Source organism: Ammospiza nelsoni, chromosome 6 (genome assembly GCF_027579445.1).
Source record: "Ammospiza nelsoni isolate bAmmNel1 chromosome 6, bAmmNel1.pri, whole genome shotgun sequence".
In the NCBI taxonomy this organism is placed as follows: domain Eukaryota; kingdom Metazoa; phylum Chordata; class Aves; order Passeriformes; family Passerellidae; genus Ammospiza; species Ammospiza nelsoni.
Window position 1 is genome coordinate 30,207,412 of NC_080638.1, and position 26,655 is coordinate 30,234,066.

Here is a 26,655-nt window from a genome sequence, read left to right on the forward strand (position 1 = left end):
TCAGCACTCATGAAACAAAACTTCAACTCATAAATAACTGAACAGATATGTGCAAAATTTGGAAGTAGCCTATTTGGCAATGCCATTTAAAAAACCATGAATTCTTTGGTTTGATTCAACAGCAACAACAAAGGAAACCTATTCTAGCCTGTTTTAATTAATGAATTAGTCACACTGACTAAACTTCTAAATTCTTAGCAGGCCTTGCTGATACTGAAGCTCCAAAACCTCACACCGAAGCTTTTAGAAGCCCACGTGCAATGTTATTAGTCTTAACAAGCTGTCTCACAACTTCTCAGTGTGATTACAACACCCTACTTAGTGCAGAAATATTATTTCATTTTATGGACAGAAGATCAGTACAGAATGAGCCCTAGATCTTCAAAGGACATTACATATTGCAATGTATTACAATGCTTAACTGTACCACAATCAAACATGAATATCCAGGCTTTAGTTTTTGGAAAGACCAAAAGAACAAGTATCCAGGGAAAAGAACCTCATATCAACTGAACTAAGATTAATTGGACAAGGCTTAGTAGTCAACCCATAGCTAAGAAATTTCCTCTGGTGTAAACATTCATGAATCATTAGTTTTGTTGTTCACAGAGGAGGTCCTTCACTATCTACCCCCAGCCAATATTTATCAAATTAATCCAACATTATGGCTACACTTAAATCCAAGTTCAAGTCTACCTCACCTAGGTATGTGACTAAGCTTTTATTGGTTATTCTGGGGGGGGTGTTTCTCCTACTGGAACTGTTTTGTTTTACATGTATCGTTATTAACTGAATCAAACACCCTTAGCATCAGATCAGTAGCATTCTCTGCTCCAGCACAGAATAACAGGAATACCTGTTTCCACATGCTATATGGGAATACTCATCACAAAAATATATCCTTATAATTTAGCATAATTATTTGAACAAGTGTTTGGAGCACAAATTCAATAGAAGAATATATCAACAAATGAAGTGGAAGTATTCAAGAAGTCACTCTGGAGACTTCAGCTTAAACCAGTGCCTTGAGCACTTCTTTAAACACAATAAGGGTACGTGTTATTCCAAACAAATCCAGCAGCACAAACATGGCACCTGACTGACATTTTGGAGAACATCAGCAGGCAATTAAATCAGATTCTGGCATGTAAGCAATTTACCAGAAGTCACAAAAAAGGTCATTGCTAGAGAAGGAACTAGGAGAATTTATAACCATTGAACCAAGAATATACTACTTTTGATTAGTGCTGGTGAGTACAAGCTCAAACAATACTAAGTAGTAACATTATTTGTAGTTTTTCCTTGCAACTTGCTTCTTCATTAGGGAAGAGATATAAACTAAGTCACTTACAAAAGTACAGAAGGGTCACTGCTTTGTCTGCTGAGATGATACGATATTGCCACTAACAAACCACAAAATATGGAGAAGAGAACTGGAATATGCTGCCCATCCCAGGAATCCTGGAGACAGAACCAAAATGTTAATAAAAAGGAGACAAAGTACACACCACTTTACCTGACACACAAGAATTACGTGTATCACAGAGAATGGAGAAATTAACTACAACTCCACAAAAATAAGCCAGGCCTTTTTGTACAAAAATATTGTTCCATCTTTACCAATGTCTAACTACAGATCAAAAACTCTAGCAGTGTACATCTCTCAAATCTACACCATCTTAATCATTAAACAGTCATTATTTCTCATAACCCTGATGAAGCATTTCCTGCATTCCTTGAGACCACAGACTTTTAAGAGCTGTATTTAGTCACTTCTTAATTTTGAACATTACATGTGTATTATGAACACTACATGATTTATTTTTCCTAATGTGCGGAATGCAGATTAAACAGCGGCTTTATTTGTGTTTTCCTGATCTGCACTGGATCTACAAAGCTGAAAGAGTTATTCCTTGCTAAAGCTTGCTTGTCTTAAATGGATGTGTTTACCAAAGGCTAATGAGACAAGTGCAGAAATTCACAAAAAGCTAATGATGTCCTGCAGGTGAGAGTATCATGGGAGTAACCCCTCTAGAACTTTCTACTCTCTGTGATAAAGTGGAAAAGCCAGCCAACTCTGAATTGGACCCACATGTGCTACAATTCATTGTAAACTGAGTATGTCTGATATTGAAAAACACCTGAAATTAATAAACAGAATCAGCATCACACTCCATACTGTTTTCAAACAACATTTCAAGCAAGGAAAACAGGGTGGATATGGGGGAGTGTATGTGTGTTCCTTGGTCAGCTAACTCTTTAACTCTCCTCTTCAGATAGGAACATATCTTCACTTTGACACTACAAACTATTTATTGGTTTATTGTCAAATAAATATTAATTAGAAAATACTATTTCACTTTTGCAGCACCAGAAAAAAATACCTTCATGTGCCACTTTTAAAGGTTAACATACAACTACATGCAGACTCTGCTAGAAACAAGTCACCTGCATGATATTTTCAAGAATTGATGTAGAATGGAAATGATGGTAAATGTCATGTGTTTTCAATAAAAAAAGCCCATCAGAGCAGGCACAAATCACACACCTTTTAAAAGCAAAAAAAATTGCTTAGTTCCTGCATTGCATCTCCTCTATTGACTTCACAGCTGAGCAAAAATGAAACCCTAGTAAATCAAACTAATATTTCTAGTTAAGTAGTTGCATACTTTAGTTACTTAATACAGAAGGAAGCAGAGAACAAACCCCAACAAACTCCCATTTACTCTGCATCAAGTTTTTCTCACCTTCAGGGCACCATAGCACAGTCCATACAGCAATGCTACTGCCACAATACTACAGATAAAACTGTAAAGTGCTGCAAGCAGGCTTGTGGTAGCTGAATATCAGAGAAATGAAAAGAAAAGAAAAAACATTATTACCATCCGAAGTTAGAATACAAAATACTTCCGTTTGTTTAAGGTATCAGCCCCCTAATTTCCTCTGATGGAAAAAAAAGGCAATTCAAACCAGAACAGCTATTTTTATTTTCCCCTACAAGTAATTTTTATTAAGAGCATTTTATGTGGCTTTTTTAATCTCCCTACTAATTGAACAGCTTTACCATGGGAATAGTCAATTGCAATAGAAACCAGTTGAGGAAGAAGTGACAGACTTATTAGGACAGTAATTCTATTTCTCAATAATCAATCAGAAGACTTCTAGGCTTTTTAAAAACACAATTAAAGTATTCTATGTTTAGAGGGTAGGAATAAAAATAGTGTAACCACTAAATTTTTAAACTAACATACTGATCTTGGCTGCTCCACATCTCATACTTTTGCCACTGAAAAAACACAACACTCACCATTGCCACCAAAGACATGAATGTCCAGCTGTTCACAGAGATACATCACAAACGTATTCACCTGAGGCAGGAGACCAATGAAGAATACTATAGGGAAACATAGTGTAAACACTACAGAAAAAGAGAAAGTAAAAAAGTGGTGAATATGAAAAAACAGCATGGTGAGATATTTTTCAGTTTAAGTTCTATGGTATCACACACCCCATTTTAACTCAACAACACTGAAATATTTCTATTATAAATTTTAAGGAAAATATACATTATGTAAAGTCCTACTTCAATGGCTCAGAACTGACTGAATACAGAGGTCATACAAATCAACAGTACTCTCGTTTTAATTGCTGTAGACATGGACACAAGCCAATTCAGGCTTTCCATTTTTATTTAGCAAAGATCAGCCAGGAGTGTTTACAGATTAGACTTGTAAGTTTTCACTCATTGTAAGTGAGACTTATCTGAGCCTAACTGCCTGTCTGGAGTTGCAGGAGCAACATAACACCAGCCACTCTGACAAAAGGGAGGCCAAGCACCCCATCTCCAGGCTTTCTGCTACTAATAGTATCTGACAATTTTACTCATTTTCCCACACCACTTCTGAACATTCTAATCCTAAATGACTGGGTTTTCTGTTTTTTTGGGTTTTTAAACAAGAACAGACAACTGTAGGAATCATGAAATCACCTGCAAATTACAGGATTTCGGAACACAAAGATAAATTAACGCCACCTAATTTCAATACATAAAAGGCTTATGTCTCCACCTGTACATATATTTTTTTTCCATCCTAAAGAATAAAAGATGCAGAAATAATCTTCTACGTATGTTCACATATAGTAGTTCAGATCTAATTCACATGTAACAGCATATTAAAAGTTCTAAGTTCTGAAGGATAGAAGGAACAAAAATAACCCTAACAGACACAATCTGGCAGTTTAGGGAGGTTTTTCTACCATCTTATTGACTTGTAGCTCCAGTGAACAAAAGAAGAAACAAACTTTAAAATATCTTGTAAAGCACCACAAGACTCAAATTTAATTTTCTAATTTTAAATGCACAGAATAGTTGGACACTGAAGGTCACCACATTAGAAACATCTACAGTGAGATAGATAATGAGAACCTGATCTTTTTCCATACTCCATAGCAATGCTAAACAACAATATCATTCAAAACATGCAGGTTGCAAGCTGGGGGAAAACACTGAATCCTGTATTTTTACTGACACTAATTAGGAAATAGAGGACTACATACCAGCTCTTCAATATCTAATGAAAATACTTTATTAGACTTCTCATGTCAAACCTCTATTTCAAATCATTGCTCAAGAAAGCCAAAATAGAAGGCAAATACAGTGTTCTGTCAGTGACAGGTTAAAAAGCTTTTTCCCAAAAGTCTCTAAGTCAAACTACCTTGGGCCCATTGGAAACAAAATTACTACACAGATCCGGGAATACACAATTTTTAAAGACTAGTCCAAGAAAAAGCCAATATTTATGATGCTTTTACAATCTGTAACATCCTAGTTTTCTAACAGTGACCAACTAGGTGAAAAGATAAAATTATTATTTTAAATGTGGAGTAGATTTAGAGCAATTGATCAAGTGCAGTATGTGGGACACAAAATAAAGCATTTATACTAGTCCTCACTTGTCTGTTGGCAAGGAGAAACATTTACATTATCTAAATACAAAGTTCACCTTGCCCTGTACACGTTTCTTTCAGTAGCTTTGCCTGGGCACAGGAAAAAAAGGCAGCTGAGATTTTTACCTAACAAAGTGTGTTTGCTAGCAGCCAGCCTGGTCTGTAGTACACAAAAAGCATTGCGAAACAGCGCTTCAGCAACATAAGAGCTGCTCCAAGGGCAAGTGTACGACATGGGGGTAGGGTGGGATGTGCAATGCAGACTAGTGGAGTTGTTCTCTTTTGTTTGGTGTTTTATCATGTTGGTTTTTGGGGTTTTGGTTTGGGTTTTTATTGTTGAGGGAGTTGTTTTGTTCTTTTGGGTTTGTTTTTTTTTTTAAGTAGAATAAGCTGTTCTAGTAATCTGATTTTTTAATTGGAAGAACTGCTAAGAAGTACAAACCACATATGCTGCTGCCAAGACACCCCAGAACAACAGTAAAATATAAGGATCAAAATCCATTTAGAACTCCTGAACTAAGAAGTTTTAAAAGCTAATGCCAAGATGCACATGGCCTGGTGAAAATGCCACCATATCTTTTAAAACTGGTAAAGACTCACTCTTCAGGACTTTTGAAAAGTAGCTCACTTTTACAGGAGGACACACCACTTCCATGTATATTTATGTATTACCATATGGGGATATGGGTATACACTATGGCAATGACTCCACATAGTAGAAAAGGGAAGAAAATATTTCCAAAACTGACCGAGCATTATCAAGAGAAATTAAGTCCGTTTTGTATCGTGAATGAGTCAAAAGTGTCTTCTGTCTTCTTGTTTTATTACTGATACAGAATCAAGTATGCCAGCACATGAAGGGAACCAAAGAATTTGTTCAAAAAGCACCTTTGAAAATGTCTGGACAATTTCTGGTCATAAATATGCAACTTAGACATTTTCCCTCTGGCATTTAAATCCAGAGTTATTAGCAGAGAAAGTTGAAGGGGGAAGCAGTATGAGGCATAATATACAGGATGCTCCTAAAATCAAGTAATAAAAACTAATATCCAAAATGCTTGAGTCAGTAATTTTTATTAATAAATTAAAAATTTTAAAACCCCACGCCGAGATCAAGTTTTCATTTTTCTTAGACAGAAGATGGTCTGGAGGCACACAGACGTAACATTTAACTGTTCTAGTCTTCCACAAACAAGTATTTTGATATAACTGAAAAGCAACTGCATTCAGTTTAGATGAATTCTTACAGATTTTCTTACCCCACCCAAAGCAAGGATCCATAGAAGTTCACCCAAATAACTTTGCTCCATTAAAGCACTGCACAAAAGTTGCCAGGATAAGATGGTCTTCAAATGTTTATGTCTCTCTCTCCTTTCTATGGGCTCTGTTTGAGACTACAGGGCTGTTATTATTTTCATAACAGGGGAAAGGGTTATTGTTTTGGGGTTTACATTGTTTGTTTTTTGCATTAGGTTTAGGGGAGGTAATGGAGTTAAATGTTACCAGTATTCTGAATGCACTGCGCTGCTCAGAAAACAATAAGATTACCTCAAAATGGAAATGCAGCTCAAAAATTGTATTTTTGGTATTGCTGATAGGACTGTTCCGAGAAGAAGCACATTAAGTAAGACTTAAACTGCGTATATTGTTTTTTAAAATTGTGTCTGTACTGTTCTGCCCAACTGCTAAGTACAAATAACCTTAGAGAACTCCTACTCATTTGCCACAAGTCCCCCCAGAGAGTGTGAAAGAGTCCAAATCAAAATGTTTTTTTAACTACCGAGCAGCTAGGTCCTAGCAAAGGGTAGTGTATGCAGGTCCAAGTTAGATAAGCAAGTTCAAGGATAAGGGCTAAGAAATTAGATAATGAAAAATTTTAGTAGAGGGCATATCTGCCATTTGTTACAGCAAAGCTACAGAAGGGGAAAACGTTCCCCTAAAGTTCTACTGTTGTAAAGCAAACAATTCAAATCCATGAAAAAGCCACTCACCTATAACTAAGTCCCTGGCTGACAGCAGCAGCAATGGGTTGGTGAAAGCCATTCCATACAACCTGAACCTTGTTGTAGATATGTTTCTGCTGCCATAATCCAACAGCCAAATCAGACCACAACACAAACAGAAATATACAGGCCTACTATAGGCTATGATACGATTGTGACCCTGTTTAAAAAGAAACCACAAAAACACCAACATTTGTTCATTATTAGTGGATAAAGTAACTTTTTCTCTTCTACTACAGATACCTTCAGAATCAAAATTAATCACTGGTCATCAACTAATATACTGTGACTTCATCGTATCTTGAAGTTTTCTTCATAAAATCCTTAAAGCATTGCCTTGCAGCGATATCAGTCTGTGCTTCTTGTGGCTTTGATATAACAGACACAACAGTTAGATTACATTAGACTAAGCTAGGCATACCCTTAGTCTCAGCTATATTTTATGCTATGTTGCTTGCAGTAAAGCATAAAATATATCTTACTTCTCTAGTAAATGCTAGAGAAGCTCTGACGAGGCATGGTAAGCAACTGAGAATAAATCAATTTTAAGGAAAAAGGGATTAAATTTATTACTTAGATACTGCTTCTGCTGCATGGGGGGACAGAATCTCTATCGGTGTTTATCAAAATACAACTTCTTACACAAAATTAATGACTTGCTGTAGAGGAATAATGCTTTTAAACATCTTATCTAGGACATAACGGTAATATTTTGTCTTGGCAATCTAGCAAATGCACAACAGAATATAAACATATTGTGCAATACTAGAATGTTAACATTTCCATGCTCAAACATTAACGTTCACTAAAGCATTGCAAACTCAGCTTATTAGAGGGAAAAAATAAAGCAGTGTGCACACAAGGACAACTGAATGAGCTACACCTCTAAAACAGAACATCAAAGCTGTGTCAGATCATACCAGCAGAGCAAATTGCAACATTAAGAATACTTCTCAGTATAATTGCTAGAATAATAAAGACTCTTCAAAAACCTTATTATGACATGGCTCCCTAGCATAAGCTAGGCTCAGGAAGGAGGCCATGATTTGCTAAATAAATACAAAGAGTAAGGCGGGTCCCTTCTCACACACTAGGACAACTACAAGCCTTTTGTGCCTTGTAAGAAGGAACATAGGAGAAATGCCAGAAAAATCACACCAAAATGATCAATTCTTTGTCGGAGTTCTGCATCTGCAGGGTTAGTACAGTGGCACATGCCCGTGACTTACATGTCGGGGGGAAGAAGAATCTGGCTGAACACTCTGAAACCAAAATAAAAAGAGGAAAGTTACCCAAACTACAGATAAGTGTGTTCACCTACACACATCCTCTTGGTTGAAGTTCTTTTAACAATATCTACAATTAATTGTACAATTGTACATTGATAAGCCACATCACAGCCTTTAAATAGCACAATGTTGTAAACCATAAAACCTACTTAAAGAGTAGATGTCTATAACCAAAATTCTAAAAAAATCCCCAAGTCTCTTATTTTCAGGATTTCTACTGTTTTTTAACAGCATTAGGAACTTTAATTTTAAATCTAATTTTCATCCTAATAGTCAAATCAAAAAACAATCAATCATTCTTAGATTACAGTAAACCATCATCAGTCTAACAAAAATTAATTATCTGATTAAAAATATGTTTAGATATAATTGCCTCCTATGAATGCTGAGGCGTAGACACTACATAAAATTAGAACCTAAACCAATAAAACTTCAAGTTCAGTTTATAGTTAGTTTACAACATGTAAGAATGTGCTCCTCTTCACACACCAAAAAAATGCATGAGAACACTAAATAAAGGATTGTTTAACAAGCATACATAGAACCATTCTAGTGATGTGACCTTGCATTACCATCTATCAAACTTCCCATGAGGCCAAGTTTACTAATTACTTTATAAATGATAAGCATGCACATTTTTCCTTAAAGCCCTAACTAACCTGCAACACCCAACTGGATTTATATCTATTGTTTACAGAAAGTGAAGAGAAATTCAAGTACCTTCAACAGTGAGTACTGGCAACTGGCTATTACCAGGCAAAACTGGAAGACCCAAATATCCTTGAAAAAGCCCTCTATAAGAAGTACAGAGCCCAGAAATGCAACTAGAATAGCTAGGATGACAGCTAATACGTTTTCAAGGATCTCACGATTCCTGTTTTAAAGGGAGAGAAAAAAAGAAAAAAAAGAAATTTAAAGCTAACTACGTCTAGAAAAATCTGCAAAAGAGCAGAGTCCAAAATTAACAGGGGTTATGATACTGGTAGCAAAATAGTTAAGAATAAATTTGAACTTCCGCACTCTACTAGCACAAAGTCCTTCAGCAAAGCTAGGAGCTACCATGATGTCAATGACAGCTAAAAGCAGTCATTATCTTAGTATCTTAGGGAATTTTACTTTAAACAGCAGAAGATAACTTCAGAAGATTATTTTAGAAAAAAATCAAATGTTCCACCAGAAGCACGGTCTGTAACGTAAATCTATATTCAAAGCCCATCCAAGATGATGGTAAGCCTAAGAAAAAACAGAAGTATGATAACTTACCTGATTCATGATTTTCTAAGGATGAAACTAAAAATACTCTTGCTTGAGTAAGATATGCCAAGTGGAATACAGATAATTCCCTATGACATTGCTAGTGCTTCGGAACAGAGTTATGAGTATTCCTCCCTGGACAGAATCACTACTATCCTGTTTATTTCAAGGAGGTTCATTCCCAAAATATAAATACTCTATGTTTTCCAAAAGCTGGTAACTGAAGGATCAATTTCATTTTATTCCTCTAGGTAAATGTACAGGGACAAGAAGTCACAGTATTGAACGACTCTTGGAAAAAATGCTCTGGAACAGCAGGCAAATTCTTTCTATTTACCAAAAGACTAAGTGCATGCCAGGTTGTAGACCCTTTAATTAATTTTTGGAGAAGGCTATACTCTAGCTTTAAAGATTGGCAATGAATCTATTTGATCCTTCAAATACATTATTGCCCCACACAGGCAAAGTGGGGGTTGCTTTCCTTTTTCCTTTTTTGATTGCTACAGAAGAAAATGAGAGTAGCCTCCATTATTTCAGAAAAACTACATTCAGTGTTATTCTTTCATTTTTCAGAGTACAGTAAGTATGTATAATTCTCTAACGACAGTTTTACCTATATTACAGTTTAGTAATTGTTTTCATCTTGCTTTCTAAGGTCTGGCAACATACAAGGATCTCACCTATCAAATAAAGCCAGAAGAGTTAATCTATCAAAATTGATGCTAATCCAAAGTTTAGGCAGGATCCAAAAGCGATAGTACTGCTTGACTTTTTGAGCTGCTTCCTCTTGAGGCTGCATGTGGTCCTGAAGGTCAGGGCTCAGGTCAATATCTTGCTGCTCCAACAGATCTGTATCCATTGTTAGCAGCCTGTTCAACCTGATCTGAGGAAGAGAAAGCTAAAAGAAAGTTAGTATTAACAAAAACTCCTTTATATCAAATCACTGTATATATACACTGAAAATTGCTTTGAAAAATATTGCTGGAACTCTTAGTTTCACTTCTGAGGAATTACATGTTAAGCACTGTCACAGGCTTCTACTTACTTTTTCTGTCCTTATCACAGCACATGAATAGGACTAGCAGCAATAACAGTTTGCATACAACAACTCTTTGGCATTTCAGCATATGCCTTATTTCAAATGAATGCATCTTCCAAGAACATTATCCCATTTACTCTGAAAACTTCAAATTTGAAGACAAGTAAACTGATACATGGACAACATACACGACAAAAATAATCCAATTATTAATTTCGATAAATTACAACACATTTCTTATAGTCAGCTAATCTGCATCTAAATCCATGCTGAATGGTTCTTTATGCATGACAATGCAACATACTCATGCACCAACAGTCAAATTCAAACTTACTGAATCCAGAATACACTCAGAAATGAACCAAAGAAAAAGCTCTGTCCTAAACAGTCAAGTGCTATTTACGACTATTACTTATTTTGTAGTTTGTTTAGAGTTCTCATGAAAATCACAGTAATACTAACAACCATGAAAGATACTAAAGGAGAGTACTCAATGCTAATAAGACACTATAGTACATATTGTATAGTCTAATCCAGTTTCTAACAGGCCGAGAAACATCTTGACATACTACTAAAATGTTCTTTAATGAAAAAGCTTCACAATGTGTAAGGCAGAGACTAAAACTTCAATACTCATGCCACCTTCAAGTGCAAAACTACAGGTTTGGTCTTTGGAGGGGCTTTTTCCCTACAATCATCTAAGTTTAACATTCAATGTCTTGATTTATAAAATTTTTGTCATCACTCCTTAAATCATCAGTGTACTTAACTATGCTTAGCCAGCTTCTCCTCCCTAGAAAAATACTAATGAAAAAACAAGCAGGAACACTCCTTTCTAAAGGCCTTTAAAAAACACAAACCATACTATTTAAGGCAAACTGTCAGAAAACAGATCCTTTTTTGACAATTTTTTAAAAGCTTCATTTCTTAAAAGGTAGAATCAGCATAACATTCATGGCACTAATTAATTTCAGTGGAAATTTCCCTTTAGGTGCATGGGCTCAGCTTTTACAGTCACAAATTTGCCTTAAAACAGAATCATTCCCACCAATGGGACTAAACTGGCAAACCAAAATCATTGAAGAGGTAATGCAGCCTTTTTTCTAAAGGCTACATGTTTGAGGGGGACTGTGGAAAGCAAAGCAAGTTCCTCTAGCAGACCAAGTTTAAAAAGCACATTCTTGATCAAAAGCATGGTCAGGCAAATGGAGGTCTCATGACCCTCTGCCAAATCCTAAAGGTTTATTTCATTTTCCCTCTTGATTATATATTAGGTACTTCAACATACTTCTCTTTGGTTTGCCAGCTTAAGAATCATGCCCATTTGCACTGTTTTCAGAACATAATATATGACTTCAGAATTAAGAGTACAGGTATGCCTGGACTTGACAATAGTGCAAAAGCTACCAAATCATAAAACTAAGGAATTATAAAGCTATTTGCAGTATGAAACAGTGTAAGCTTCTGCCTTGTTTTGCCAGCCACTTCCAACATACAAATTTGTATTTTGCACATCAGACTCCAATGACAGATTTCTAAATTCTTTTCAGGGAAATTACTCAAGTGAAGTTTCTTTTAGTCAAAATACAGTATTTAGTCTTTCTGCTGCCTGCTAACCTCAGTAATGCACAGAAAGAAAACTGTCTAAATTGTACACATCTTTGGAAACTTTTACAAGGTATCTTAAAACAATTTCTATGAGTGTTTTTAAATCACTCGTTTTTAGATCAGAGGAAACCAACTAAGTTTAAAAGTGCTATGCAGGAAGATTAATTTCTATGTATATATGAAGGCACTACACTACTAAATACTTTCTCTTCATTAATCCAGACAAAATTCTTTCATAAGAACAGTTAACTACCACACAGAATGAATAATCAGTGGTATAAAGTTGGATAGGCTTCTGATTCTTTGCATGCTTCAAAAATAAGTAAGAAAAACTTACTAGATCATGTGGATAAAAGCGAACTGAGGTAGAACTCGATACGTGAGAGTCCGTGTCACTATAAGAACAGGGAAAATACTTCAGATTATAAACTACATTTTATTTCATCAGGTCACTCTAATTTTCTAGTGTCCCAAATTAATTTTGATACCTTTTGAATTTTATCTAAATATCTTTAAGTTTTTCCTTCAGTCACTTATTATAAATTCAAGTAGCCACTTAGTCTCATGTATTGTGGTACATTCCACAGCTATAGTAAGCCAGGTGACTCTTTAATCTTACACTTAACATATTTTCAACACCCAGTCCCTAAATCATCTTAAAAAACTACAATGATAGCCATTATTCCACTTGAAAAACAGAAATTTTATAAGCTGTTAGTTACTGATTTGTAAAGATACATCAATCACATCTCTAAAGAAGTTCAGAGGCCTCTAGTTGTTCACATGCAGTTTCTCATAATTCTATACTGTTTCTATCAATATCCCAAGACTGTCAAAAATAGCATATACTTAGCACAAGTAAAGTGAGCTACTTAAGCTGCTTTTTAAAAACTTAAACCTCTGGTAAGAAGAGCAAAATTACTTTGCAATTTCCATTCATTAGAGATGAAATTTCTCTTACTGTATGAGAGTCCATATCCAACCACTGCTTTTTTCCCCAATTTTGGATAGCTTTTGGATGTTTGTTTTCCATGTAAATCACATGGTTGTAAGACTTGTATCAAATTTATGCAACTTTCCTTCAGTTCCTTGCCTTAAGATAAAAACATTCTTTGTTATCAACTTTACTTCACTCAAACTCAAGTATTCTCTACAGCCGAGATCTGATTATCTGAAGTGGCCAGTTTGTTCCTCCCATTAGTACATTCAACTTCATAACAGCAGCCATCAGCAAAGCCATTGCATCTGGAACATGCAAGCAGTAGAGGCAGGGATTGGCAGCTTTGTGGAAGGAATCCAGAACTTTTGGTCAAAGTTCAATTCTACAAAAGGCACTTGCATACTCTCAAAAGAAAGATTTGAAGATGGGATGTTTTATATTCATTACTCCATAATTCCAAGAGCTATTCCATGTACATGTGGTAGGAATTACAGCATTCAGCATGGTGCAATAGCTTCAGAGCAATTCTACACAGTGAAGTGGATTGGGGGCAGGTGGGAAGCCACAGGAGATTTTGGGTTGCTTTTCCTTCTTCTGCCTCCTATCTTTTCAGAGAAAGAGTATCTTTCTAACAGCAGATGAACTTTTCAGTATGTAGCTGGCTATTTCAGCTGCAAGTCAAATTTTCATCTCAGGCATGTTAACAATTCCATTTACTGTCTGATGCCATCCATGAACTTGAGAATAAATTTATCAGTTTACAACGGCTTCACAACTCGAAGTTCAATAGCCATTATGGTCAACAGCCACCTAGCTTTCTCAAAAATGGGTTGAATTCTTTAACAAAGACTTTCTATAAGCCAACAAAAAATGCATTTGTCAAGTTCTCAGTCTGGAAGTGTACTGGTTAAGCTAGCAGTAATACTCATTTTCTGAGATAAATATTTAACTTAATATTATCTTCTAGTAAAAATCACTTGATTCACAAAAGTAAAAGTATATGGTTAACAGATTGAATTGATTTTTTTGGTAGTGCATACTAAATAAACTTTTAAAATTAAAATAAAATATTGGATTGCAGTAAGACAAGAATCATCACTCTTGACTGGCCTTCACACACACCAGATGTTGGATGCTCTTCTTGCAGCTGGCTCAAAGTTCACAAGCGACATGTCGCAGCCCCCTGTCTCGTAGAGCGTAGAACTGAACTTACCTATTAAAGAAAAGGTCAAAAGCAGGTCAAAATTTCCTCATGTTTCACCCCATTGGCAGCAGTTTCTACTCATTAACTTACTATAGAGATCAATTCAGACATCTGAATTTACATCAGTGTCAAAATACAAAATGTGAGTACTCATGAATGTGCCACCAGGGCAGACATTAGCTACACAGCTGTCTTTCGTACCATTTTACATAACATATACACTGTAACTGCAGTACTGAATTAAAGAGTTTGTATTTACAAGATGCCATCATTAACACAACAGAAGGACAGTGTAAGTCTCTTTTTCCTCTTAGAGACTAACCACATGAAAAATTTGCAGTGACCAGCTTCTTCAGTCCTTGCCACTCCCAAGAGAACCATCAGTACATCATTCACTATCAGCATCTAAGAACATTTAGCTACAGCAGTGATAACACAAGTATTCTGAATAAAATTCTTTTGAAACATCCATGTCTATTTGAAAAGAAACACAGAGACTGAAAGAAGTGGCCAGAGAGGCTTCATAACTTAACTTAGGAAACTCAAAAAAGGAATGTGCAGAAGAGATTTATTCTACAAGCTAGTGTAAGAAGAAAGGACTGCAAACTAACTTCTTAGATAAACCGTTTGGACTTCTCAAATACTTAATTTTAAAAAGTAGCGAAAGATTGTAAGTCAAATGATAAATTACCTTACTCAAATATGTTTTCACAGCACCCACCTCCCAACACTAGCCTGATCAGAGAGATAAGCACTGTAATTTGCCCTGAAGGCCAGGTTCAATATATTTCAGCTCTGAATGCATGGAACCTGATTTTGAAACTGATCTCATATGAAATATCTGCCAATTTCTCCATCTCTTCTAGATTAAAACCCTTAAGTCATGATGCAAAACATGCAATATTCCAATATTAGCTTAAATAAACAAAAGAAAAAAATCCCACTTCGGAGTATGTGAAGAAAAACTGTATGCACCTCTCAGCTGTATGTCTTGTAGCTTTTCCTTCTGCTGATACAAGATATCAAGCAGTCCCCGGAAACAGCTAACAAAATCAGAGCTTCCAATCTTTCCCATTTCTGTGAGAGCACAACCTGCTAATACCGTGGATTTTGAATGGTTTTTTAACAAAATATAATCCTGCAGCAGCTTCTCTTCAGACCCACAGACATTTATGTTTGATTCAGAATTTGATTCTTATCAGGTTAAATCCCTCAAGCTAGATGCTTAAAACCAGAGAAACAAAGAAAAAGAACTGGTATATTGAAAACATCTTCATAAAGCTTTCTACCCTCAGAAGGAGCACTTCAGACCAACCAGGGAAATACCACAGCTGTGCTCAGAGCCACCATTGTGACAGACAGTTCCCTACATAGCTCAGGAGGCACAAACAGCATGCACGACAGCACTCTCCCAATATTCAATTACATCTGCCACAGGCCTAAGTACAAAGCTCACTTGTTAGGGCTTTTTCCTCATTGGATAAGATTTTAGTGAAGTGCTTTAGCTGATTATCTTTTGGTTTTCAATGCAGTGTGTAGTACACAGTTAATACTGAAGCCTAAAATTTAAACTAGTAGATAACACGGGTAATCTTCCCACAACTAATAAAAACCCTTGGTTACAAAGGTATATTTATTAACTCTGTCAATAAAAAAGTTTCAGGAGCAAACATGGAGATACTGGACAATACAAATACACTTCAGGTTCTACTCAGAACAAAAATGTGCATTAATTATTATAGAAAAACCGGGGCAAGCAGTCCTTAAAAAAAATGGAAGTTTGGGTTAAATTCTTCATAGTTTAGCATTACTGAATAGAGATCTGGGAAATTAAACTTTTTAATTTTTAACTTAATGAAATTCTAGTCACAGAAGTTAGAATATACTACTTGGACATACAACTTCCCCTTCCCTTGGACTGAGGAAAACACATCAGGTATTTATTTCAGCAGAAGTTTACTGAACTCTTACACTTTTTCATATCTACAGTTCCCTGTCACCCAACTTATCTGTGAATCTACCAAAATTTGCAGCATTTCTATTGCTGCTGTAAGTATTGCACTACTGCAGTGGGATATAACAAAACTGATTTACAGAGGTTGCAAACAGAACATTTAATTCCTATTGCTTATACACAAACTCCAAAACAGACTCAGGATATGTCATGCTTGCAATACATCCACCTATTTAAAGACGCTTCCATTGAAAGTTAGCTCCCTGGCAAGCACAGCTTCCCATTAATACAAAAATTTTTCTGCCCCCTTTTTTTGTTTTTCATTTGCTGTTTTTGATTTGCTTTGGTTTTGTTGTTGTCATTCTGCTGGGGTTTTTTGGTTGGTTGGTTTAAATAAAAAGATTTTTCAGAAAAGCCTCAACTCATCTCAGTAGAAAAGTTGACAGGGACTGTTCATTGCTATTGGTGATACAAACTCCAAAGTCTGACTGGAGATAATAAAATAGGCTCCAAAATCCTTAATTTTTAAACTCTGAGACAGGAACAGCTTCCTTACAGTACATAAATTCTAATGAAGAATTTCAACACTCAAGATTCAATACATATGGACATACCTAGCATTTTTATTTACTCTAGTGACTCCTTCCCATTCCTGTCTCCCAAACAGCATTCTCCATGGGATACTTGGAACAGCACCACATTGAAAACTTAAGAGCATATTTTCTCTCTATAAAGCCTGTAGCTTTATCAAGCTGTGAACAAATGGGAAGCTCCAGAGATAATGTTGCAAACCAAGAAACATGATCAATAGCATGTCTGCCTGCTCAACATAAATGTCTAACTTCTCTGCACACAAACACACACACAAAAAAAAGAGACCTGTAATTCTTAACAAATTAAAGTCACCCACAAATATTCTATTTTGACCAGGTTACAATAACAAACCAAGACACTGTGATACTCAAGCACACAAATCCAAAATACATCTTCATTCTGACATGGAGAGAAGATAAATGTGTGTTCTTTGAAGCAAGTTTCCTTGTTCCAAAAGACCAAAATATCTCATCACCACATCCAGAGACAACCACGTAACAGTTCGCACTGCACAAACTCATATTCCCACAGTTCTGGGCATCAACAGACAACAGCAACAGGCTAATGAGCTTGCACAGACAAAACCTGGAAGACTTAAGTGGCTCAGGATTTAAATAAAATGTTGCTCTGATGGTTTCCTCAGCTAACTTATCTCCAGTGTGCTTGCCAATTTTACATCCAATACATACCACTTTTTTTTAAACTGCTCAGACTAGCTCACATGCAAATGTTTACTGACATGATGAAATTACATCATCATTAGATCAAGATATATTTGTCTACTGCTTCAGTCAGTATTTTTAAAACCCTAGTTAGCAAAAGCAAAGTCATCAGAATTTGACTTCTTGGTAGACTGCTAGGAGCTTTATTTCCAAAGGTCAAAATTGTACCATTAGCTATGGTATGAAGATGCCCATGTTTTCAGTTAGAACACTTCAAAGTAGGTAATTTTTTGTTTCTATATGAAGTTTGTCAAAAGAGTAACTTACCTATTACCCCAAATTCCAGACTACAACATGAATATTTCCCATCAGAATATGGGAAGTGAATATGTATTTTCCATATGGACCTTTGAACATGCTCCCACATCCATCCCAAATAAATCACATCTATTGAATTATCAAAAGGTACTGAGTGCCTGCTTCTAAATTGGTTTTAATCTAATAAGTAACCAGTGTATATGTCTATCTTTACATGGAAGTTTTGATGTTCAAAACCATTCAATTGCCTTCATAAATTATTTAAATCTGAAAGATTATTGCTTGTATAAACGAAACAACCAGTGATACACCATACCACCATAACTGTCTTGTAAAGCTCTAGATGAGCAGTTCTCTTTAAGCACAAAAGCAATTTTAAACAATCATCTAGCCAAGGACAAGAGTCTGTTATTTCACTCCAGCCTCAGACACTGGGCATCTGTTCTACTAACTCAGTTCCTGGATTCCTAACTACTTGACAAAACCTAATTTTAATTTAATCAATCTTCACTGCAAGGGCTGAAAAATCCCACCTACCTGTCTAAACAATCAGTTATCAGAACAAAAAGAATCAGTACTGCCACACTCTGCTCTGAAAGCTGTCATTCACTTAAGTCACGGCACATGTTTTGTTGCTTTTGAGATTTGAATTACATTAATCCTGCCTATAATCATGGCATTTAGTTTGCCACCATTCCTTTCCATCCTGTATTCCTTCTATGATTTACTTCATGTTTACCACTCCACATCAAGATCCTTTTCCATCCTTTCAAGTTCCTTTCCCCCTCAAGCTTCCAACAGTATAACTGATAAAAATCTTCCTACTTTGAACCTGGAAGACTGAAGATAATGCCTCAAAGCATCTCCTGCCTTACTCTCAGTGCCCAGTTAAAGATAACTGTTTCATCACCAGACTGCATGTGGGTCAGGTATAATATAGTGAGGCTCATACTTGGTAAAATAAGCCACCAGAATCAAATTATCAGACAACTTTAAAGTAAACAAAACCAAAAATTTTGTGTCTTGTTAAGTGCTGCGTCTTGACATCAATGTGAATAGAAAAAAATGTAGAAACAGATAGTGCACTGGTAAAGGAAAACATGAGCCCTATACATGAGGGCTTTTACAGTAAATGAATACGTGCCCTGTTTGTTTTCCAAGAGGATTTGAATTAAGAAACTATTCTATGCACTGTACAGTGATATATAACCCCACCTATGTTTGTCACTGATATTTCCAGTTGGAGTAAACCAGGATTTGTTTCCAGGTATTTCCCCAGGCACTATGGTTTTTTTTCCCCTGGGCAGTCACAAGGATTTTCACAGCAACAAAGAACTGGTCATAGCTCCTTCATCACTTTTATTTTTATTCTGATGCCGATCATGGGAAAAATCAAACTACAACCTTCTCCCAACCCAAACCACAGACAAACTACAGTCATCTTTCACTGTATTTTTTCAAGGTATTTTGGGATAACATAGCAAAACCAAGAGCCTTAGACTCAACGGAAAGAGAAAAATAGTGTTACTTCATCCCTGACTTGAGGGTTAAAAAAAAACCAACAACCCAACAAAAGCCCCCAAACAAACTAACCACATACCACTTATAAGGAAAGATACTTTCTTGTCAGGCCTGATAAAGGGATCACACACACGAAAGCTTGCACCATTCTGCCAACTATTTTACTCTTAACAAAAGATAGCACCTGTTCCACAAAACCTGCTACACAAACTAGAAAATTTGATTTTCCTAAAATAACACAAGAAGATCCTGCCTATAATAGCTCCTTTCTCTCAAAGGATTCTAAACTAGATGCTCAGAGTCTCAAAACAGGAAACAAATCCCTGTTATACATCAGATTCCTATCTAGCAGATCCCAGAAGTTTTGTGCCTCCCAAAGAGAACGTGATGTCCCATATAAGCACAGTACAGGTAAAGTTTCAGAAGAATTGAATCTCATTAATTTCTGAAGACTCCAATGCACAAAAAGTACAACAAATATGCCTTTTTACAGAGTCTAAATGCCATGCTGACTTTTATATATGATCTACTTTGATTTCTGAAAGAGCAAATAAAACAATCTCCCAAATAACACAGACCTAGATTGCATATTAAATGACAAATTCTACAGAACTCAACTATATTGTTTTGGGTAAGAGGAACCAAATCCTTCAAATAAATAATGGTGGCCTCAAGAATACAGCTCAACATTACACTTGGACAGAAATAACCAGTATAACAATTTCAGAGTTATATTTCCAATATGAAATAAGAGTCCAAATTAAATTAAAAAATGGGCTTCATGTAACAAGCTTTCATAGCTGAGAGACACAAGCACTGAGACTGAAACAATAACACTTCTATCAAAAAACCAGTAAAACAACAGAATCTTCAACAAAAATTATTAGATAACTAGATCGTGTGTATTTATTACATTTGTAGTTAAGTCTTATCAAACATCTCAGAGTAGGTAAAGGTGGCTTTCAGTTTTGCTTATATTCCATTCTTCCTGCACTAGATCATGCAAAAGAATGAAGACTCATGCAGAAGAATGAAGACTCAGTCAAACTCACATTTAAAGGGTTACCACAGACTCTCAATTCATGGAGTCTTCCCCTCTAGTGGGGTAAGAGACAACTCACTTATCTTTTATTTACACAAAGGTCTGAAACACACATTTGGTCAGTGTTCTGATCAAATCTGTGCTTTTAGGGTATTAGAACTGACAGCTGCTCAAAATTCCATCACTAATAATTGTCAGTGCTCAAGATGCCCATTTTAATAATTCAAAGAAGAGTTAGGTATTAATGATGAAGTCATAAGTAATTCAGGCCATTTATAGATAGGTGCCAAGACCCCTGCCAGGAATTTTTCCAAACTGGCCCCTGCACTATGTGGCGGATCAGTCATTTATTAAGACTGTCTTAACTCCTTCATAGCAATTTTATTAGCTGTACAGAAGTTAATTAAGAAGTCAATAATCAAGAATACCACATAAAATGGACCATGAAGAACTAAGAAGACACTATAAAGCTCCATAAAATGATGACATTTGATATATGAAAGAGTCCAGATTTACTTCCAATACCAAGCTCCTAAATTAAGGTGTACATTCAAAACAAAGCATTAATTTACTTAAGTGTTTCTCTTTTTGAACAGCAGCTAAACATCTTATCTAAAAAAGGTAAGATCAAGAATTCTTGGGAGCAATAACAAGTTGGTTTTTTTCAGGAACCAGAAGATCCCCAAACTTGCTATCTCTGCTCAACTGCCTGCAGGACCATAGGAAAGATTCATTACTTGTGTAACATTGTTCAAATCAAAAAAGCTCTCACACCATCATTACTTGTATCTATGACTCCTTATTTCTTATCACGCATTTGTTAGAGAAACTGCCTGGAAAGGTGATTGAGCAATATAGCTCAATATAGCTCAATGAAGCAAAATAGCTCTTAGTTCTTCCTAGAAACACACCTGTAAGATTCAGAAACAATGCTCAGATTAGCTGGTTTTCAGTGCATTATTACCAATAAATCTGCTGTATTAACACTTCCATGTCACCAAGTTACATAAGGCCTGCATACCAAGTTCATCGTGCAAACTGCTACCGCCTACAGCAGATGCAGTGGCATGTGATGCTTCTAAGTGGACACTCCCATTTCTCACCAGCAAGGAGGCGCTAGCGCCGGGCACAGCTGCCTGGGAAGGGGGGCAGGACTGCACTCTGACCTGGGAGCAGCACTGCTGGCCTTGCTGACCATCTTGAAGGCTACGAGAAAACATGCATTGGGGACACATTACCAGGAAGAAGTGCAAAAGAGCCAGAAGTGAAGCAAAACAAGATGTTTCAGTTTAAAGAGGAAATTTTTTTTAAATAGTAGCATTAAGCAGTTAACAGCTAGGATTAAAATAACCCCTACATCCTAGCTAACAGAGTATTTAGGCCCTAGTTGAGGCAGTAATCTAGAGACAGTGCTGCTGTCAACTTCTTAGAAGTAGTATTGCTTTCTGAGATCTCCCCAAGTCACCGAAGAAGTATATTCCTCTGTGTCTTAATTTGTGGGTGCAAAAGCAAGTTACTGCCAGTTAGTTTAACTACAGGCTAACCTGAGGTATCACCTATATTTACTACTGACTATTCCAGTCTTGTCACAATCATTTTTTTGCTTATTCAAGTATGACCTGATCAGCTGTTTAGGGCTTTTTTCTTAGTCATATTACCTTTCTTATTAATTTACACTAACTAGAAAACATCTTTAAGCTTTGTTAATAGGCACAGGATAACACAGACCTTGTAAATAACTGAAGTAATACATTTGGATTCAGAATTATTTTGAACATATTAAGAATCTGTATATAAAGTTATTAATTGGCAAAACTAAAGTTGATTCTGAAGTTATTTTGAAGTTACAGCAAAAGCTTTATTACTCACCAAAACAAAGGTTTTAAAAGTCAACCTGGCTTTCAGAGAAATTTGTACATTTCTCATAGCCATGAGCAGACAATGTTTAAAAATGTTAATTCTCCTCTTCACAGACTTCAATTGCAAAATTAACTTTATAAAACAATTTACAAAAGTTAGATTGTTTTAATAGCTTGTATAATATCAGGTATGACAGTGTCAGAGTACATTATGTTTACAGTTGATATCACACCATCTTTGCAAGAGCACTGGTTTTATTACCCTTCATTTTGTGGATTTAAAGAAGTTACATTAGCTGAGGCATTATCTCAGATTTTGTATTTTAAAGACTGAAAAACAGCTTAAACACTCTCTTTTGAAAAACAATATATATCACCTGTTGGTTTTAGCACTATTTACAGCATGATGCTAGAGTTGGCAAATGAGGCAACTAAAAAAAACAAGATCTTACTAAGAGTTGAAGGGTTATATCTGATGTACTTGCTTTTAACAGTATTTTCTACATCACCTACTTTTCAGTTCTTTTGTTAGAGCATCACTGGAAAACAAAATATGGATATAAGAATAGGTGTTAAGAAAAGCTCATGCAAAATAATGCAGACATGCACACAGCTCAGGAAGAACTGCAACTCATTATTTACTGTGTTCTAACATTTTAGCCTAAAATTTAAATTCAGTGTTTTGGTGCAGTACATAAGGCTTTCAGTGAGCTGTGCAGCAACAGAAGCCCTAAGGAAGTTCACGGATGTGCCAACTTTCAGTGCCTTCCTTAAGCAACACCAAACTAATGCTAAGCAATACTGCTTTCCCATAAACAGCAGGTACACATCTCAAGAGATATGTACACAGCTGCCCTTTGAATAGTTATCCACATCTGTCACAATTAAAAAATCCCATCAAAGGATCCATCTCAACCAACTGCAAAAGAAAAACGGCTTATTCTCTCCCTGATTATTACAAGAGTAAAATTCTGCTTCATACAGTCAATTACACACATGCATACACCATTGACCACATGGGACACCAATGAACACTTATTTTTGAAGTGCCCAAAACACTACTGACATTTAGACAGGACAAAAGCAGGGGTGGATGGTGTTTTATGGTGCATTTAGGGTTTGTTTTATTAGGTTACTAGGCAAAATAATCTTGTGTCTAATTTAGTATCCAACCAACAGAATTTACTAGACCAGGTTTAACTTGTCTACCGTTGCCAAAGACACACATACATAATGCCATTGTCTCTTTTACTAAATATTTCACAGAGGAAGTAAAAAGTAATGGCAATCATGGACAGGAAATTAAAAAAGAAATCAGGTTTAACTCAACAGGTCCTAGGGAACATTCCCCCAACATCCAATTTTATGACAGAGTTAGAAGATTAAAGTTTTGCTGGCAAGGATAAGAAACACATAACATCAGCGCAACTAAAGATTAGTAAATCTAATACTCTTATAAGTTTAATATCTGAAGTCATGGATTAGCAGCATCAGAAACTAGACTGTGGCAGCTCACCAACAGCATACAGGTGTGATGTCAGTACAATTGCAGCAACATTTTGAAAACTTCTAAGTGGTAACTGCCTAAAAATGTCTCTATATTTCTTCACATTTGCTCCTTAGGCATGATTTAATTAAATATTTCTTAAGGGTTTCCTCTTTCCAGTAACACAGAATTTACACTAAAATTAAGCTACCCATGTAAAGGAAAGGGTATTTTTAGACTGTTCACCTAGAAATTAGAACATTAATACATTTTTTTTCAGATACATTGCACAGTTGACAGCTCAAATGGAATTTGTGTCAAACAAATATAAAAGTACTTTGGTGTTTGGTTAGCAATTTAACTAGACTCCAAGTGACAGTCATTTAGCATCATGAAAAGTACTTTGAGTAAATTACCTTCAATAAGTATTCAATTCTGACTATGTTTATATGATAAAGCATTTTTGATAATGTATGTCATTATGTTGGAGAAAGTACAGTAAGCAGTGTTGGGTGGCTTTTAATTTAAAATAGAACAAATTTAGATAATGAAGATGCTTAGAGGAAATGCAAGGCTAGAACATTTAATCTGCTTTTTTACCCTTGAACATCTTGTCTGATTAAAGAGATACTCCCACTTCACAACGTGAAATTCATGATTCACAAAGTTCACAAAGTTACTTCACAGTCTCTCACTGAAGTCAAGCTTAAGCCATGGGAACCTTAATGACTGCACTAGAGTGTGGAAATAAGGCTGCTGTCAACCACAGTTTAAAAGAGAGTCTTTTCCTTAGTCTATACCTACAAGAAAGAAAACACTGTTTTCTAACTAATACACAGTTAAGAAGCTTTCATTAGTCTGCACAGCCTCTTATGCTGCAATACACAAAGCTGCACTACCCTCCTTTAAAAAAAAGGAAAACAAACTCAGAGGCAAGTGAAAGGAACCAGATAAAGCAAAAGTGATCTGAAAGAAGACAAAGTTTTATCATCCTTCACTATGAAGTAAATCACTAGCTTGAAGTTGAACACCCTACATTCAGCAAGACCAAAAGCCTAACAAAGAAAAATCTAAAATTACATGATTACTACTTCATATTGCACTAGCCACTAAAACCACACCTAACTAGTTTCAGTCCTTGATATGACAGAAGTCAATCCTTCATCTGTTAGATTTTTAGGTACCATTCTTACACTCCCCCTGCCTGAGAAAAATTTGCAAACGTAGTCCTCAAATATTTTAGTGGTGTGACAAAGATGGCACAATTCCTCTGACACCCTCTATTGTAAGGTATTTCCTTTTTATTTGTTCTGTTTGTACAGGTTTTCCTAGTTGAAAAAATTACATAAATATTCCCAAAACACAAAAACAGTTTACCATACGAAGGAAGATAATTAAGAATATATAAAATACGCAATTACTCCTACATATTTATCATGTAACTAAAGGAAGAATTACTTCAATACTTATAGGGGACTGTTCTTTCTTCTATAGGCCATGTTCTCCTCACCAGATTCTCCAATTCCATAAGCAACCAAGAAATTTAAAGACTTAAAATACGTGTTTAAAAACTTATTGTGGCTGCTGTTTCTACTGTTCAGGCTGATTGATCAGAGCTGCTGTATGTAACAAATCACCAGGCTCAGCCTTGTAAACACAGGGGCCAGTAAAGGCTGGGGGACTCCTCAGACACATGTACACAGTACATTTTAAACATTGCTAAGGCATGCAAAGTGCCACACAATTAGATTTCACACTAAGCAATACTGGGCATTCTATTCACTTCAATACTCCTCTTTTGCTGCAAAAAGATACAAGAGCTTTATAAAAGTTTACCAGTATTTTAGATTTGGAGTCTCTTTTGGAGTATGTATTTAGCTCTTTATACAAGTTCTGTCATTTTGCTTATCTCTCACAATCTAAAAACGTGAAAAGTGATCACAGTACTAGTCCCCAATGCCTACATTATTCAAGAGATGAAAACCAAAATGGGAAGTGCTGATACTATTTTCTTGGGTTTCTTTTCTTGATTGAAAGTAAAAGTTTTCTAAAAGTTTCAAAAGGTTTTTGATTAAAACCACTGAGGCTAAGTTTGTTAGCATTAGTTAATTTTTATATCAATCTGAAAACAGCTATAACATGTTAGAGACTGACTATCCTGACCATTTTTAAAATAGTGCCACATACACATGCACAATTCAACAAGCCCACAGTGACATGCAGTGACAGCTCAAGGAGGTTATGGTGGGGAAGGAAGTAAAAAGTGCTTTTCTGGCAACACTGGTGGGTGTGGGGAAGTGGTCTGCTGCATGCATGCTAAATATGGTGGAACATTTAGATACCCTACCTGAGGGGTGATCCGATGAGCAATGTAGGAGGGGTAGGGTTACTCCCTGCATTGTGCCGGCGTCGTACTGCCTGACGCCTAAATGTGCTGCGTTCACGGCGAAATGTGACAGTCTCCTCGCTGGCTTGTGCTGCTGCATCAAGACAGACTTTAGGTCAAATACGAACCCATCCTAGTTACGTCAACAGCAACTTAAGACTCCTTTCTTCCCTCTGACCCTCCCCAAGTTAACGAACTTGACTCACAACAACACAAGTAGCTTATGTCCTAAATGTTCAAACAAGCTGCCTTGAGACAGGATCACAACACACAGTTATTAGCAAAGACCTGGGTGGTTGGGGGAGTGTTCCTGAATATACAGCTTACGTTTTTTTAAACCCCAGATCCAAACAGCTAGGTTGCAAAAGAGGTTGGATATCCCAGATCTTTGCCGTTTACGCATGGCAGAAAGAGATGCCAGATCTCCCCATTTATCTCACTGAACAGATCATTAAGGAGAAGCCTGAAGAACTACCTAGCAAAGTTGTCTACCACTTCTCACCATAATCTTCCCAATTTTTTAACTTCTGCCAAATAGGCAGGGTTGAG

The 26,655-nt window shown here is 36.1% G+C and overlaps 1 protein-coding gene across 2 annotated transcripts in view; it reads right to left on the minus strand.

Moving 5' to 3' along the window:
* The window catches only part of PCNX1 (pecanex 1), an 88,848-nt gene that overhangs the window by 31,432 nt on the left and 30,761 nt on the right, over window positions 1–26,655 (minus strand). The window contains exons 7-17 of one of the 2 annotated variants that reach the window (XM_059473435.1): window positions 26,068–26,200; window positions 21,397–21,581; window positions 14,203–14,293; window positions 12,478–12,535; window positions 10,174–10,391; window positions 8,960–9,113; window positions 8,180–8,212; window positions 6,939–7,110; window positions 3,308–3,418; window positions 2,748–2,839; window positions 1,352–1,461 (exon numbers count right to left, since the gene is read on the minus strand). In XM_059473435.1, the coding sequence (XP_059329418.1) occupies window positions 1,352–1,461; window positions 2,748–2,839; window positions 3,308–3,418; window positions 6,939–7,110; window positions 8,180–8,212; window positions 8,960–9,113; window positions 10,174–10,391; window positions 12,478–12,535; window positions 14,203–14,293; window positions 21,397–21,581; window positions 26,068–26,200 (1,357 nt within the window). The remainder of the gene's footprint in view (window positions 1–1,351; window positions 1,462–2,747; window positions 2,840–3,307; window positions 3,419–6,938; window positions 7,111–8,179; window positions 8,213–8,959; window positions 9,114–10,173; window positions 10,392–12,477; window positions 12,536–14,202; window positions 14,294–21,396; window positions 21,582–26,067; window positions 26,201–26,655) is intronic. The other variant, XM_059473437.1, reaches the window with a different exon arrangement.